At 34.5% G+C, this 16,739-nt stretch overlaps 1 protein-coding gene across 2 annotated transcripts in view; it reads left to right on the plus strand.

The window, feature by feature from the left end:
- Positions 1–15,937, plus strand: part of LOC149805815 (CCR4-NOT transcription complex subunit 6-like) — a 134,755-nt gene extending 118,818 nt beyond the window's left edge. For both annotated transcript variants that reach the window (XM_089950529.1, XM_089950528.1), the window contains 4 exons: positions 843–997; positions 2,681–2,914; positions 3,411–3,588; positions 5,057–15,937. In XM_089950529.1, coding sequence (XP_089806655.1) covers positions 843–997; positions 2,681–2,914; positions 3,411–3,588; positions 5,057–5,321 — 832 coding nt within the window. In that variant the 3' untranslated portion in view covers positions 5,322–15,937. The remainder of the gene's footprint in view (positions 1–842; positions 998–2,680; positions 2,915–3,410; positions 3,589–5,056) is intronic.
- The last annotated feature ends 802 nt before the right edge of the window (positions 15,938–16,739 follow it).

The raw sequence follows: 16,739 nt of genomic DNA on the forward strand, positions 1-16,739 counted from the left end.
TGCTTTCCTTCAAAAGTTTGTTTTCCATTTGATTTAATCAAATTCCTCTCTCTTTCTCACCTATACTAATAATAAAATGTAAAAGCACAAGAGCAGACTGGTGTTAATATCATGCATGCAATATGGCTGCCATGACAACTGTCTTAAATCTATTGTTATAGCTATTCCTGAATAGATTATGATTTTTACCAGAAGACAGAAGACTTCTAATGATGTCTCCTTTATCTTAGTGAAAAAGGTGTCATGCTGATATTCAATAAATGTACCACGGCAGCTAGTATTAACTTCTTGTTATCACTGAAAAATATCATAGATGGTTTCAACACTCTGCAGTTACAAGGAAGAAAAACATATCTTGAACTCCTGTCAATTCTTTTCACCCAGTGGAGAACCATTCCCTTTAAGGGACTCATCTTGTTATTATTACTATGAAATTGTTAATAATAAAAAAATTCTTTTTGTATATTTATTAATTTGTTACAGATAAATAAAAATTATTGTCACAGGAAAAATCTGCATCCAGACATTGACAGGTGTTCTACCACTTGAGTTATCTGAGTTGATGCACCTGACCAGTTCTTGCAGCTGTATTGTTTGCAATAAGTAGGCAGGTAAAGTCATTTAAACAGAGCTAGACTTTGGTTGTATGCTGTTGGGGCACTTGCTTCTCGAGAGCATTCATTTGCTGGTAGCAGATTTTTTCAGCTAATTTACATATGGCTACATCTGTAATATATTGTATGCTTTGGGGGTTCCTTGTTCCTCAACAGCATTCTGTTGCTGGTCGCTAATTTTCTGAACTAATTTGGATATGACTATGGCTTTGTGTTTATAATTTGCAGGTTCAGATTATTGAAGGAACACTTGATTGAATTCAACCAGTTGGCTATGGCCAATGCGGAGGGTTCCGATGACATGCTGAATCGTGTCATGACGAAAGACAATATCGGCCTGGCAGCATTGCTGGAAACTAAAGAGGGAGTGTTTGAAAGTGGAGGTAAATCAGTAAAATTATTCACACTACTTAATTTGGTTTTATTGAAATAATGCAGTTATATTCATTCTGTATTATTTTAGTCTTATATGTTTATGCTTATTTCCAAAGAAATTAACAAATCTCACAAAATATTTTATTTTGCATTTTCCATACCAATGCTTCCTTAAGTTTTTAGTGCCTAATTTGCTCTTACTGATATTTCATTTGAAATTGACACCATTTTGCGATAAGAATCGTAGTAGAAGCAGCAGCAGTAGTCATAGAAGCAGCAGCAGCAATAGTAGAAACAGTAGCAGTAATAGTTGAACCAACAGTAATGATTCACAATTTAACCAGAAGACCATCAGCTCTGTTTAGCTGTGTGCATGTATTCACTATTCTTTTACATGTGGTTCAGGCATTCAGAAAAAAATCTTCATACAAGTCAGATGTGCCTGACAGGATGGATTTTTGAGTGTCCATAAAATGTCATAATTGGATTTTGAAGTACTTGACATGAAACTTATGAACTGACTTGATAAATAATCATTTTAACTGAAACTTGTACATACTTATGAATCTCATTGTACATAGTTATGGATCTCATTGTACATAGTTATGGACCGCTCCGGTGGCCTAGTGGTTAGAGCATCTGCCTCGGATGCGGGAGGTCGTGGGTTCGATCCCCGGCCGAGTCATACCAAAGACTTACGAAAAATGGTGCTAACAGCTACCTTGTTTGGCGCTCAGCATTAAGAGGTTAGTGTGAGGACTGGTCGGCCCAGTGTCAGAATAATGTGACTGGGTGGGACATCATGCTATATGTCTGCGGCATGATGCTCCAGTGCTAGACATCACTATAAACTGCCACATTGCAGACATCGTAACGATATGACTGAAAAATTGTTAAAGCTACGTTAAAAATCCAAATCACATCACAAATCACAGTACATAGTTATGCACCTCATTGTACATAGTTATAGATCTCATCGTACAGGATCTCATTGTACATAGTTATAGATCTCATTGTACATAGTTATGGATCTCATTGTACATAGTTATAGATCTCATTGTACAGGATCTCATTGTACATAGTTATAGATCTCATTGTACATAGTTATGGATCTCATTGTACATAGTTATAGATCTCATTGTGCATAGTTATGGATCTCATTGTACATAGTTAATGACTTCATATTATTGAAGGCATTTGCTTTAGGGATTATGTAAATGATAAAGAAAATGCAACATCAGGCAGGAGCTAGCAGTTTGGGAGTAGACTATTTAATTATAGAGGGGTTTCCGATAAACACTTAAATCATATTTTAAAAGATGACAGAGCATGAATTGAATAGGTATTATAAGCTTTTGGATAACTGATCTTCTTGACTAAAACACATCAAAAACAAGGAGTAGCACAAAGGCCTCCCTCCTACAACCTAAATGGTTCTGTTCCATTATCAGTGTCTGGATGTATTACAAGGATCACAATGACAAATGGTCCATGTTATGTGAAGGTGACCTTTGTATTTCAGACTAGATTTTGTTACAAAAAATAAAAAAGAATTACGTTAAATTTTAAGCATATTGCTAATTCCGTAGCTATAGAATGACAATACCAAAACTGCACCTTATAAGACAATAGTTCACAAATTGTCTGGTCTTCTGGCATGGATTTTATCTGTGACTTTATAACTCTTGCAGGTGGCATGCCTCCTGAGGCATATGTGAAGCAGCCACTGCTGGTAGCCACAGCTCATGTCCACTGGGACCCAGAATATTCTGATGTGAAGCTGATCCAGACCATGATGCTGATGTGGGAACTGAAACGTATCGCAGAGGACAGTGCCAGCAGCTTCCGTCAGGGTTCGTCCAAGTCTGACACTAACGCCATTCCCATGATTCTCTGTGGTGATCTCAACTCTTTACCAGAATCAGGTACGATACAAGAATGACAAAGTATGTGAAATATGTATACCTCTGTGCTAGAGTTTCATTTCTATAGTAACAGTCTTTGGTAACATTTCTTGTCTAAACAAACTAAGAAGCCTTTTAGACTGAAGGTGTAAAAATGCTTTGGGCTAAATCTGCAACACATGTGCATTGCCTATCAAAAATTCAGATTTTCAACACATCTGAGGTTGAAGATCTCTCCCAAGTTGGTTTCAAGTACATAGTTAATGCTGGTTTCTTTGGCATTTAGCAGTCAAGGGTAAAAGATTGGATTGATCTTAATCTTTCAATCATCTGCTTGAAACCATTTACATTTATGTAATTCTCATTTTGTCCTGCTCAGGGTTAAACATTATTGCACAAATAACATTTAAAAACAGGAGTCCAGACTGCTAATGTATATGCCTTGGCTGTCAAAATAGATGTTTCTTTTTGGTTCTTGTGTTGATTTTATGTTTTTGTAATGGTTTTCACCTTGCAGGTGTAATTGAGTACCTGACCTCAGGGAAGGTGGCAGCTAACCATGAAGACTTTAAAGAGATTGGCTATGAGGCCTGTCTGCAAAAAATTAATTTGAACAAGGATGAAGACAACTTCTCCCACAGTTTTAAACTTGCCAGGGCTTATAGCAGTGACGTCATGCCTTACACTAATTACACGTAAGTTGGGCTCTTTTTCGGTTATGTTCTGGGTTGCACCTAGGATGCAAGGTTGTGAAATTCCCACAAAAATTGAGAATATCCGGCACAATTTTCAGTTCTCTGTGGGCAAAGTTAAATTTTAATGTAAATGTCACTCAGCGGATAGGCTGTCCAAGTATAGTTGTTAAACACATCACATATTTCCATTGTGTCACATACTCAGTTCTGATTTATTACTAAACAGTGTCAGGGCCCCAAGTGGCCGAGTGGTCTAAAGCGCTCTCTGTTATGGATCACTGCCATCTCACCTCTGTCTGCATGGGTTCGAGTCTCGGATTCAGCCAATGTGGGTATGTGAGAAAGCTTGCCAGTAGCTTCTCATGGGTTGGTGGTTCTTTCCTGGATTTTCCCGGGTTCTTCCTCCACCATTAATACTGGCTGCCATGTATAGCCTATTGTGTGCTGAAAAATGGCGTTAAACCCTACAACAACAACAACAACTAAACAGTGTCAGGAGAGCACATGTTTGATGGTGAGGTTAACATAGCAAGACAATGCATTAAATGGCAAAACTAGTTAAAACTCTTTGACCTTTTCATTATTTTAGCAGAATAATGATCAGAGCTCAGATGTTTGCATCAATAGGCAAAGTGACAGTGAATAGACAAATTCTCAGATGATGCTAATAATGATGTGCTATCTATGGAGACGGCACTGACACTGACGTGTCACTGAATGTCAAGAAAGTAAATCAGTACTCATGCAGTGCATACTGGAAAAAAATTGACTATGGCTGTAAGTGAATGAAAAAGATGAGATGCTTTGCAGTTGGTGTGTAACAACTGGCAAAGACATTTCATTTCAAATGTTAATACTAATTTCAGTATGTCATCCTTTGACAGACACATTGAAGTACCATGTCATGAACATGTGATTTATGATTCAAAACCAATTGAAATGTTAAAACTACATGCATGGCAGCTATGATGTCACATGCTGGAAATCTGTGACACTGTTTTATAAAATATGTGACTGGACAGAGGGGTGATGCAATTTACAGCCCATGATTTGATTCTTTAAAGGTATATGTATAGAGAAAATACTGTTATTAGAAAAAACAAGACCTGGTGTTCAGTTTTAATTGCTGTACTATATTATACAGAACACAGAATACATATTTAGTGTTATACTGAAATATACAGAAAATAAAATATGTATTTTGAGTTACCAGGATACTGTTAAAAAAACCCACGTATTTAGAGTTATACAGTAATCATATGCATTAAGTGTTATGTTGTGATGTACAAAAGTACATGCATTTAGCACTTATTATACATACAAAAAAATTAAAATTGAGGAATCACAATACTTAGGTTGAAACAAAATATTTGAGTACCTTTTATGCTGTAAAGATAGTATATTCAGAACAAAGTGAATTTCAAAACTAGTTACACTGTTTTAATAAACCAATTTCTTCTCATTTCAGATATGATTTCAAGGGAATCATTGACTACATATTCTATTCACGTGACTTCATGAACCTACTTGGTCTACTGGGGCCACTGGATCAGGAATGGTTTTCACAAAACAAGATTTTTGGCTGTCCTCACCCACACATCCCATCTGACCATTTCAGTTTGTTTGTGGAATTTGAGATGCCTGTACCGTTGCACAATTTAAGCAATCCAAGTGGCAATCGAGGTGGCAATCAAAGGGAGACAACTGGTGGCAGCTTCAACAAGATGAGATAGTGTCAGTGGCTGGGTTACTATTGTATCAACAGCCACATTCTCATCAGTTGTTACCCATTAATGGCATTATCATGTCTCATTCATGTTGGCCCCACGGTCACAAAAATGTCACAGCACTAAGATTCAGTTCAGGAAAAAGATATTAAAATTGGTGAAATTTGGTGTATAAAGTTGATATGGAAGTTTTGAAATTGTCTATTTCATCCATTGTGCTGAGTAAAGTATTTTAAAATCTGAATCTCATTACTAGGAGCCTAAGTTGAGATTTTTGTGCTGAAGATATTTTGTCACACTGAGGCCAGTTGTTTTTTTTTTTACTTGTCTGATCATGATTCATGATTTAATTGGTTCATTCTATATTGGCTCACATGAAATTAGTATGCATCTTAATTGATGCAACTGAACACTGCCAATATAAGGAACAAAGGGATTTAACTCCTGACTGCAGAGATCTCAGCTATGTGCCCATATCATTACTTCTCAGTATGTCACAGAATGAATGTTTCATGATGTTTGATGGTTCATTATAGGCTAGTGATGACAAAAGTGTTGGATCCCAAAATTCTGACAGCTTTCTCAATGTTGATATAACTACCATTATGTCAGACATGTACTCATAATTGTTTAGTTTTGTACTTCATGATGCTTAGACTGTTTAAAGTCAGTCTTCTTGTTGAATAATGCAGTTAAAAACCAGTCTCGAAGTGCCTTGTCAGCCAGTCTAGATATGGGTAGAGTCATCTCTGTTACCAAAAGGTTTCAGTATTCAGCATCCATACCCCCTCCATGGCTTGAGTTACCTGTTACTGCACCAAAATGTATCAAAAATATTGATTATAACTTCTGTAGCTGTTTTGGGTTTTGTTTGCAAAGCATAGTGATACATAAGTGTCACTTTTAAGTAGGTGTAAACATTTTGTTTTTGCATTTAGTTTCATTTCTTTGACACTGTTGCAAGTAGTGGTTTGAAACTATGGGTATATTTATATTGAGAGGTACAGTTCACCATCAGCTAAAAAACAAAGTCACTTTGACCTGTTTTTAAGACTAGGTGTTAGGAAAAGGATTATGTATATAGGTACAATTTTTCTGACATTGTTGGATGTATGAAATTTTATTAGTAAATTCATCTTTCAGGTTACTAATCACCATTAAGAAAAATAGGTCACTGATCTTGGCTAGGGTTTTGGATTATGTCACAACAGAGCAAGTGAGATTTTGCATCCTGCAAGGATCACTAGAGAGACTATGAGCTGTGTTTAAAAAATTTCATTCCACAATCAAATGGTATTTGTAACAAAGAATTGTCTCTGAAACTTCACTACTTCACTATTTGCAAAATTACTTGTATATGATAAGCCTACGTTTATTTATAAACTATTTTTATGCAGAAATTTGGTCAAAGAATACTTTTAAAATTAAATGTTTGTGTAATTTAAAAATATCCCACATATTCCACTTGAAGTGGTAATGAGCTTAAATTTTTTACATGTTTTAAATGTTCTCTTGGTCAGTAATGTTAGAATTGGCAGCAAGTCATCTTTCATTTGTGATGTCACTCCTTAATTAACATTTCACATTCAGCAATCCAGTTATGGTGCAGTATTTGAACAAAGTGTTAAAGAACCAGTAACTGATTGGGTCAAGAACCAACTAAAGTATTAGACATGGAGTGTTTGGCCATGCTTCTGTAATTAAAATAGCTTTCATGGTTTCCAAATCATATAGCTTGGTATAAAGCTATTCTGGTTGAATGTGTCGAAACATTGAATGAAGTGACAATTTATTTTCTGAAGCTGTGAAAAAATGAGCCTATTTTGATAAAATAATTCCAGTTTGCAGATGTTTTAGAAGTATTTCATGGAAGGGAGGTCTTAAAATTTCATAGTGAAATTGTGACTATAAATAGAAATTGATAGCTGAACATTTATTATAGTACTTGTTATAAATATTCGCTTATAAGTCAAGTTCAGCTGCAAAGGTCAATGTCTGCAGTCACATAATATGATTTCAGAACTTAGTCTATGTACTTTGTTGGGAGAAGGGGAACAAACATAGACCCTGATCTGCTGATATACTACGTTACTGCAGATAAGGTTTTGTATTGCATACAGTTGGACTTTTCTTTACCACCATGATCAAGTAACTAGTGGAATTCAGTAAGTTGATCCAGTCAGTTACCATGGTAATATTTACATCAATATTATTAATTGCAAGAATATTACTCAATTGTGGAGTTAGTTGGCAGCAACACCAGTCTTACAAATGTTCAGTATTCATGGTTACCAAATAAAGTACTCAATCTATGTAATTTTTGCTATTGACCAGTCTTTTGGGGGTTTTTTTGTGAAGAAAAGTCCATTCATTTCTTGTTCACCATTGGAACTGCCAAACTGATTTATCGTTAGAAAGTGTATTAACATATTACAGTAGCAACTGTACATTGGACTGTTCCATGAAAAACGTAATTGGGACCCAGGGATAGCACTTTCATTATGGGGTTTACACCTATAGATGAAATTAGAATTTTGCATCGTTTTCTTATGAACCCTGGGAAATATTTAAAAATAAACTGCTTTTGCTGGGTTCCATGCGTGTTTAAATACAACAGCCTTTGGACAAAGCTGGTAACGCAGTGCCGAATCATGATTACAATCTTGCAGACATATTTCATTTTGCTGTTTGCCACGAAATTGGTTTTATGTTCTTGTCCTTACTATCATTGTATTTTGTTGAAAATGTAATATTGTTGTAGCTTGTATTTAATTGGTTTGCGCTTTTTTAGTTTTGTCATGCACAGGCAACAACAGTGTAAAGTCTGTCCTTAAAACTTGATTAAAGAACTTCTTTTTTGTACTGCCTTGGGATTTGAAAGTAATATAGAGAATGGAGTTGTAGATAATTTGCAGATTCTCCATATGTGTGTGTGTTTGGGAATATTTGTTAACATAAATCAATAATTCACATAGTAAACTTAGGCACCAGATATTTCAGAAATTTGTTCTGAGCTATACCCTTGCTCAGATTTTGATACACCTGCCATAAGTCATATATTACGATGTCTGTCCATCTGTTTGTCTGCTACCAATTTTGTTTTCAAACAATAACTTAATTTTGCACCATCTGCTTTTTCCAAACTTTATGGATGACACACTTGGAATAAGAAAAAGCTGTTTGATTTGAGGGTCAAAATATCAAGGTCATTGCCACTGAAAATAAAATTTTAAACAAAATATTTTTTTTCATGGTAATATTAGTTCTACATGACAGACCTGAACCAAACATTATTCATGGCTTACACTTGGGGTAAGGGAAAAGTCTGCTGGTTTGAGATCAAAATGTCAGGGTCACCAACTGAAAGAAGAAAACGGTTTTTGCATAACAGATCTAGTTCTAGACCATATACCTTTACCAAGATTGTGGAGAGCTAGTACATAAGGTAAGGAGCAGGTCTTTAGATATTGGGGCCAAAAAGGTCAGAGGTCACCATTATGATGCAAAAAAAATGGGATTTCTGCACGATAACTTTTGTAATGGAGAAAGTTTCTTGAACAAACTTTATGGATCACTTCCACTGAGGGTAGAAAAGAAACTTGTAGATTTTGGGGTCTAAAGTTAGAGGTTACGGCCAATATACGTCTAATGATAAAATATTAGTTTCTGCGTAGTAAGATCAGTTCAAGACTGTATACCCTGACAAGAAGTCAAAATCATTGAGATCATTTGATCAGTAATATCCAGATTCAATCAAGCCTACTAGTGACTACATTGAGAACTATTCAACGTGGGATAAGCATATAATGTGCTTTTTATGGCACCCATTTTCTACACTTTGCCATTCTTATTGATTTGACCAGAAGGGAACTCCTAAGCTTTCACAACATTACAATGTATCTGAGGTATTGCAACTTAAAGGTACAATTTAAGTGTGACTAGTGGGATCTAATTCTGGATCTGACTTAGATCATGTAACCTGTAATTTCTTGGTGGGTCTCAGTTGATTGCCCTTCTGATGGCCATAGGTATTGAGATAACTTTTCACTGGGTCTCAGCTGATTGCCCTTCTGTTGGCTATAGGTAATGAGATAACTTCTCACTGGGTCTCAGCTGATTGTACTTCTGTAGGCCATAGGTGATGAGATAACTTATAATTTCACACTGGTGCTGGTCTGATTGCAGATGTAGATAATTATATAAAGTTGGAATAAGTAGGTTTTATTGCTATGTAAAACCTATTAATCTTGGCAGTTGTATCTTTAGATGTAGATTAACATAAATTGACATGTGGAACAGCTTTTGAAGCAGAGATATGATTATTGATGTTAAACTCCTAATGGTTTGCAGTTTTATACTTAACTAATCTGCTGTTATACAAGTTTTATTTAAGTGTATTATTTTATTTCTTTGTTGTTTTTTTATATGCTAAATATAAATTTTGTCAAACATGCAAGGGTATTATCACATTTAAAGAGCATTTGTTTTGAACAATTTTGTTTTAATGAATTATCTAGAAATTGACATTTTCATTGCACATAAACATCTTGAAAGTTCATTTTTAAATGCTTAGATTGCCGTGTCAAAGATACCAGTTCCACAGTTTACAAAAGTATTCTTTTCTCCCACAAGAAGCACTCATGCCATGGTAATATGTCATTTTGTTAGTTTGTGCCTTTTATTAGATGATAGGTATGTAATTATATACTGGTCAATCATTTACTTTTATTAGTACAGTGCAAGAAGTGGCACTTATTCTTGCTTTTAACATTTCATGGAGCATTGTTGTAAGTTTTTAATCATTTTTTTCTGTACTTTGGCATTGTATTTGTTTAGATTTTGAAATACTTACAAGTTTTCTGTGATACTTCATCCCCAGTTTGATTTTACAATTTTCTTTACAACCACTCATGTTTGTCACGTTAACTACAAAGTGAATGTTTTGTTCATCAGTATTAGATGAGATTTAAAAGAAACTAGTGCCACAACTGTCAGTCACATTGTGTTGGTTTTTGCCACTTTTCCAAAGTCAAAGCACTTTGATTCAGGTATGATTGTGAAATGCATTTGACAGTAAGTTCCGATCGAGGGTTAATTGTAAGATATTTCATACCCAATGAAGGATCCAATCTAGGCTGCTGTTTTGTATCAATAGTACAGAAAATTACCAGTCTCCAACTCAAATATGAACTAATCAGCAAAAATTGTGCTTATCTCGGTGTGCCATGTTCCTGGTTGTGAATCAGGTCCTTTATATGTGATCTGCTTTATGCAGATAATTATTGGACTCAATATTGTTTACACTTATACCAGTGAATTCATATTAAAAATAGTGATAAATAATAACCTTTCCCATGCAGACATATCTTAATGAGTGGTGATATGCTACACACTAATGGCTTTTTCTCAGAAAATCCCCCAAATTAATAAATGAGAGTGATCCTACTCACCTGATAAAGCAGTTTCATCCATTCCACTATTAGAACTGACCAAAATAAACATTTGGAAAGGAATTTTAATGGTAATAAAAAGTCACAAGCACATGCATGATGGCTTGCTATAACAATGGCAAGAGTTTTGTCAAAGTCAAAACTTGTATCTGGCCCCTTCCCCAACCCCATTGTGAAATATTAGCTAGTCAAAATCTGACATGGTCTGTTCATAGAATGTCCAAGGTCTATGTCCCTGAATCCTAGATTGAATCCTGCCATGTAATTATGATCATAGATACTACTCCCTACAAACACCATTCTCATATTAAAAAGTGAAGTTAATGGACACCCAGGTATGCAGACTTGTAATATTAATGTAAACCAAGTTATGCAGACTTGTTAATGGACACCCGGGTATGCAGACTTGTAATGCTGTACCATTTTGCCTTGCATTCTGTGGTAGAGAATTCTGTAAATGTGACCTTGATGTGAAGGTCAGCTTATTACCATCTAATAAAATGCCCAACAGTTGTGGAATGCTTAAAGCCATGACAGGGTAAAATGTATAAAAACCAGTAAAAGCATTACTTCTGAAGCTAAATAAAATACGTATGCCAAATCAGCTTTTTATGTGATTTTAATTATTTATTTAAATGCTGAATGTGTATGTTTTATTTGATGCAGCATTTTTGCTTGATAAGCTTGTTTTGCTTTAAGGTATGCTCCATTTAATTAGTTGCATTTTTTTTTTTAAGACTGGTATCAGATTTGTTACAGAGAAGGAAAAAGTCAGACTTAAATGATGAATATTATTCTTTGTACTTGTATAGTTTCTATTACTGCTGTGAACTTAAAAACATGCCTGGATCAGCACAGCAAATGGAGGTTCAGCTTTCTCAAATAAAAGAACTTTAAAAAGAATAAAATATATACATTTTTTAAACATTTTGCGGCATGTTTTTTTCTTCATAAAATATTTGTGCAGATTGAAAATCAGTATGGCTGCCACAAGGAGGCCATCTAGAAAACCTTCTTATCACTACTCCTCCAGAATGGAAAGTTATATTGACATTTGGTTTTCACCAGAGGACTTCCTATGGCATCTACTTGATCCTAAATGAAACTGGGGCTAATCTGTGATCTGTTATGGCTACCACCGTGGCCAGCTTGAAAACTTTGTTATCACTCCTGATTGAAAAGTCATATTAACATAGGATTTTCACTAAATGACTTCTTATGGTGCTGATCTGACATCTGATTTGTTGTCATTTTGAAAATCTTGTCTTAGCTACTCCTTTTAAAGGCAAAGGCATTTTGACATGGTATCAGTTTGGTCTTAAATATAAATGTTATATTTTTCCTCCCAAATGAATAGCTGTATCAACAAATATTTATGTTGTCGCTACTTTCAAATATTCAGCTATATCAACATAGGGTTTTCACAGTTAGATTTTTTATGATACCTAGTTGGACCAAATTAAAAAATAGTGCTAGTCATTTATCCAGTATGGCTGCCAGGATGGCTGTCGTGAAAATCTTGTTGTCACTACTCCTCAATGGATGATCATTATGACAAAAGGTTTGGACCAAAAGACCTCTAATGATGTCTACTTTGTCATAAATGAAAATGGTGCCAGTCTTATATCCACTATGACCACCACAGCAACTAATTTGAATATCTTGTTGCAGAAGAAAATCAGATATGCTTTAAACACTCACTAGCTGAAAGTGAGAAATTATCTTATCTTGAATGCCTGCAACTTCATTTTGCCCAATGGAATGTCAGTCACTTTAAGGAACTTTTATTTAAGGGATTTTAATTACTTTTCTTTCTTTTAATGTCATTTGCATACTATTCCAGTCATGAATTTGATACAGGTTTGATTGAGGTTTTGATTTTACCTTATTTGAAAGGTCTGAGTCATCATATTTTGAAGATTTACTTAGACTGTTGATCATGTCATTCCCATAGTGTATATATCATAGTAATGTAAGTTAGACAACACAGTCATGTTGTGTAGGTTTCTACTCCAGTTTGGCCAATAATAATTGAAAAGCCTCATTTTAATACAAAAATACAACTGTATATATAAACTGTATCCAAGTTCGTGTATTGGTCCACCACACTGAACTGCTGAGTCTCACAAAACCCATCTGACAGTAACCAACATCCCAGAATGTTGTCACTTCTTAGCAAATGGAAAGAAATACAATTTGAAATGGCTACAAATTTAAAAAAGAAATTAAACACTTTTTAATTATCTTTTAGTTCATGCTAGTGGATTTCCTCCAGCATTTATTTGATGATACATATTGTAATGGGCATTCTATCAGCTACATCACTTTTGTTCTATAAATGTCATAATATAAATTTACATATTACTGTTTATAACAATTCACAAAATTCCCTGAATGGAATGTTATCCTTAAGTTCTCTTTTAACATGATCTTGTTTTCTTTTTACAATTGAGCTATATGAACATGTAAAATGTATGTGCGAAGGATAGTTTAATTGGTGAGTCATTAATTGAATAATTGGTGAGTCATTAATTGAATAATTGGTGAATCATACTTATGCATACTGAGATAAACCATATATAATTGCATGCAAATTGCATAGACCCATATCTGATGGCACATGATGCAAAGGCAGGTCAGGACCTTTATGTTTGTATTCGGACCCGACTTACAAGTAAATATATAATTGCATGCAAATTGCATAGACCCATATCTGACGGCACATGATGCAAAGGCAGGTCAGGACCTTTATGTTTGTATTCGGACCCGACTTACAAGTAAATATATACAGTGTGTAATAATCATGCCTGTGCATTTGAAGATGACATATATATCCCATGATTCATTTACTGCTTTCAATATGGTTGTTAACAGAGATTCCAGTTAGCATCACACTATCTTCACATGCTGCATAAACTCATGTTGATACATGTTTTTTCCTCAGGACAGATTAAAAACCATATAGTTTCATGTCTATTTTTTGCAAACTTTTTGTACTTTTTATTGTAAAAGAATGTAACATGTCTACATGTGTAAGTAATGTATTTTGCTCATGAGAAGTCGCCATCAACGATTTTGTATGAAGGACATATTTCTTGCTATATTCTGGGTTCTGGTGTTTAACAATTTTTATTGCTGGAATGTTGTCAGTTTAGAATGATGTGGTGAAATTTTATTTTTTGAAGGTTAAACTAAAATAATGTTTAGTTAGGTCCTCTGTCTTGTAACAAAATACTGATCTGTTCCAATACAAAGCCTGTATCAGTATCCATAATTCTTAAGTTATTATGACAATATGCTATACATGTTTGGAATTGATTACTCATTTCAGGCTATTAAATCTGAGTGATTAGGGAGACTGCAGGTTTTGAAATATGCCTGACTCTGGGGACAGATGACGGGTAAAGTTTGGAAAGGGTAGGGGGCAATATCTATAAGCTGAAACCAATTGTAAGATTAGATTAATTGCTGAGTAATGTCAATAAATTGCTTTGTAATCATTTAAATGGCAGTTATTTATATTCATAACCAGTCTGATTAAAATTAAGATAGACACTGGTATATGATTAATTTTTTAGTTGGCCTTTTGATTCATCGTTTGAATTAAAGTTTTCACATTTTTGAAAGTGAAACCTTTATTCTGAATGTATCATTTCAAACTATAGCTCTCCTTAAGATGAAATGCAATGCTTTATCAGATAGGTTACTAAAAATAAACTTTTGTCTGTGTCTGTCAGATTTACATGTTACAAGGAGCTATTGATTTTAATTGGATTGTATTCATTGTCTTTAGTTAGGTAGTTTTTTTAAAAGAACGTGCAACGATATATGTTCAGAGACAGAACTAGTATTATACTTGGTTGCTTGTCAAATGTTGTATTTTAACTTTAAACAAAATTTGGGGTGGTTGAAAACAAAAATCACTCAAAATATATGTTAAAATAATAATAATAATAATCACTTTCAGGATAGTAGCCCAGTTTTTACCCGAGTCCCTCAGCAAAATACAAAAGAACAAAGGGCATTTCTTCACGTTATATAGAAAAACCTGGGGAAAAGTAAGTTGTCAGTAATTGCCTATAAAATAATTGAATTAGTTAATGCAAATCATCAGATTTGCACAGGTTGCAGTTTGTGGACTCTTCCTAAAGGCTGCATTGGTGATTGAAATAAATATACAAAGAAATGGGTGCATCAGGGATTTAATTTTGTTCAATAAGACTCAATTACTGAGATTACAACATTTTTTTGTTGTTAATATTATCATTTTTTTTTTCTCTGTGGACTGTCTTTGTGATGCATCATTTTAGGCTCCACAATAACCATTGATTTTATAAAAGTGGATTATCTTAATATTTGAATGCCTACATGAATTTTTCAAAGAACAAAAGCATCATCCTGGAAACTAAATTGAAAATAATACAATAGTAAAATAAGATAAATTGTTAGATATATATGCATAAAATTGGTTACACAGGGCCTTGTACTTGTACATTCATCACAAACCATGTTAGGATATTATTTTTTACTGCCAACAGAGACAGATAATTACTGTGTGCAGAGTTGAACACAGTGTCCCCAGAGTTTGTTGCTGGAGTATTATTAACATGTAACTAATTTTGAGAAACCATGGATAAAAATGGCAAGTTCCAGGATGAGATTCTGTTGTGGCTTGTAGTGTACAACATGTATTTTTTATTCACCTGTGTATAACATGCAGTCAGATGTGATCAGTATGAATTCACTTTGTATAACTGGACCTGTGTTATGGCAGCAGATTAGGGTCTATGCTGTTTGTTCTAGTTTTTGACCTAATGCAAACAGCATAGACCCTAATCTTAAAGTGGATTACTTATTGGCAGATCTAGGTCTTAGTTATATTGTATTGTCTGGATGTCTTTGTATGGGTGTTTTTTGTTGTCTGTATTTTTTTATTTCTTATACACAGGTAAATATATTTTTGTTTCAGTTCTTACAGTGAATCATAACTCTGAATGCAAGCTACTAATACTTGATTTACAGGGATTGACAGTTTGAATAATTTTATATTTGTGCATGCATTGCTGTAAATCCTCATTTACTTTCACTATGTGTATATTTTTTTTCTGTCTGTTTGATTGAAGTTATGTTCAAGTGGTGATGAAAACAAAATGAATAAAATAGGACATAATGTTTTGTTGTCATATTTTTAAACCCTTTCTCCCATTCCAGGCTTTTAATTGAGGATTTGTATTATTAGCCCCATCCCACTATGTCCTATTCCCTGACTCCAATTACTGTTTGTTCTGTGTCACATGATGGACTTTATGTCCCTTAGGACCAATTGGTCATTAGTTTGGGTATTTTTTTATGAGTATAATGTGCATTGAAATCAATGTGACTTTGCAGTGGTGAGCAATTCTCAATATTGCAGTTGCTTTGGTTTGGATTGAAAACATTTGTACAAGACTTTGTATTAAAAAGACTTATCATGTTCAGGTTACATTTTTAGCCATCAAACTGAATTTGTTTTTGTTTTAGACTTTTAGCGTTATTGGTTATATTATTCTGAGAAAATGGGAACCAGCCGCCTTTCCTAACGGCACACTGAGACAGCTGAACAAGGTTTGGTCAGGTATTGAACCCAGGACCCTTTTGTTATGAGTCGGATGCTCTAGCAATTGAGTTACCACATTTCCTTTCATCAAACTGTGAATGTGTTATGGTTTGGCTAACAAATTTACAATTCCCAGGAGATTTATTTCTCCCAATAACTTTAGAAAGACTGTTTGGTTTGTGCTAAGCTGAAAAATTAAGATGACGTTGATCGTTGTTTTTTTTTCTTTGCACCATTTATTCGAGAGCCCCATGTGGCTCAGTGGTCAGAGACACTTGCCTTTCACAGATCAGTGACATCTCACTTCTGTCTCCATGGATTTGAGTCTCAGATTGGCCAATGTGGGTATGTGAAAATGCTTACCAGTAACTTCCCGTG

Source organism: Sinohyriopsis cumingii, chromosome 2, assembly GCF_028554795.1.
Source record: "Sinohyriopsis cumingii isolate HCF-2022 chromosome 2, ASM2855479v2, whole genome shotgun sequence".
Classification (NCBI taxonomy): domain Eukaryota; kingdom Metazoa; phylum Mollusca; class Bivalvia; order Unionida; family Unionidae; genus Sinohyriopsis; species Sinohyriopsis cumingii.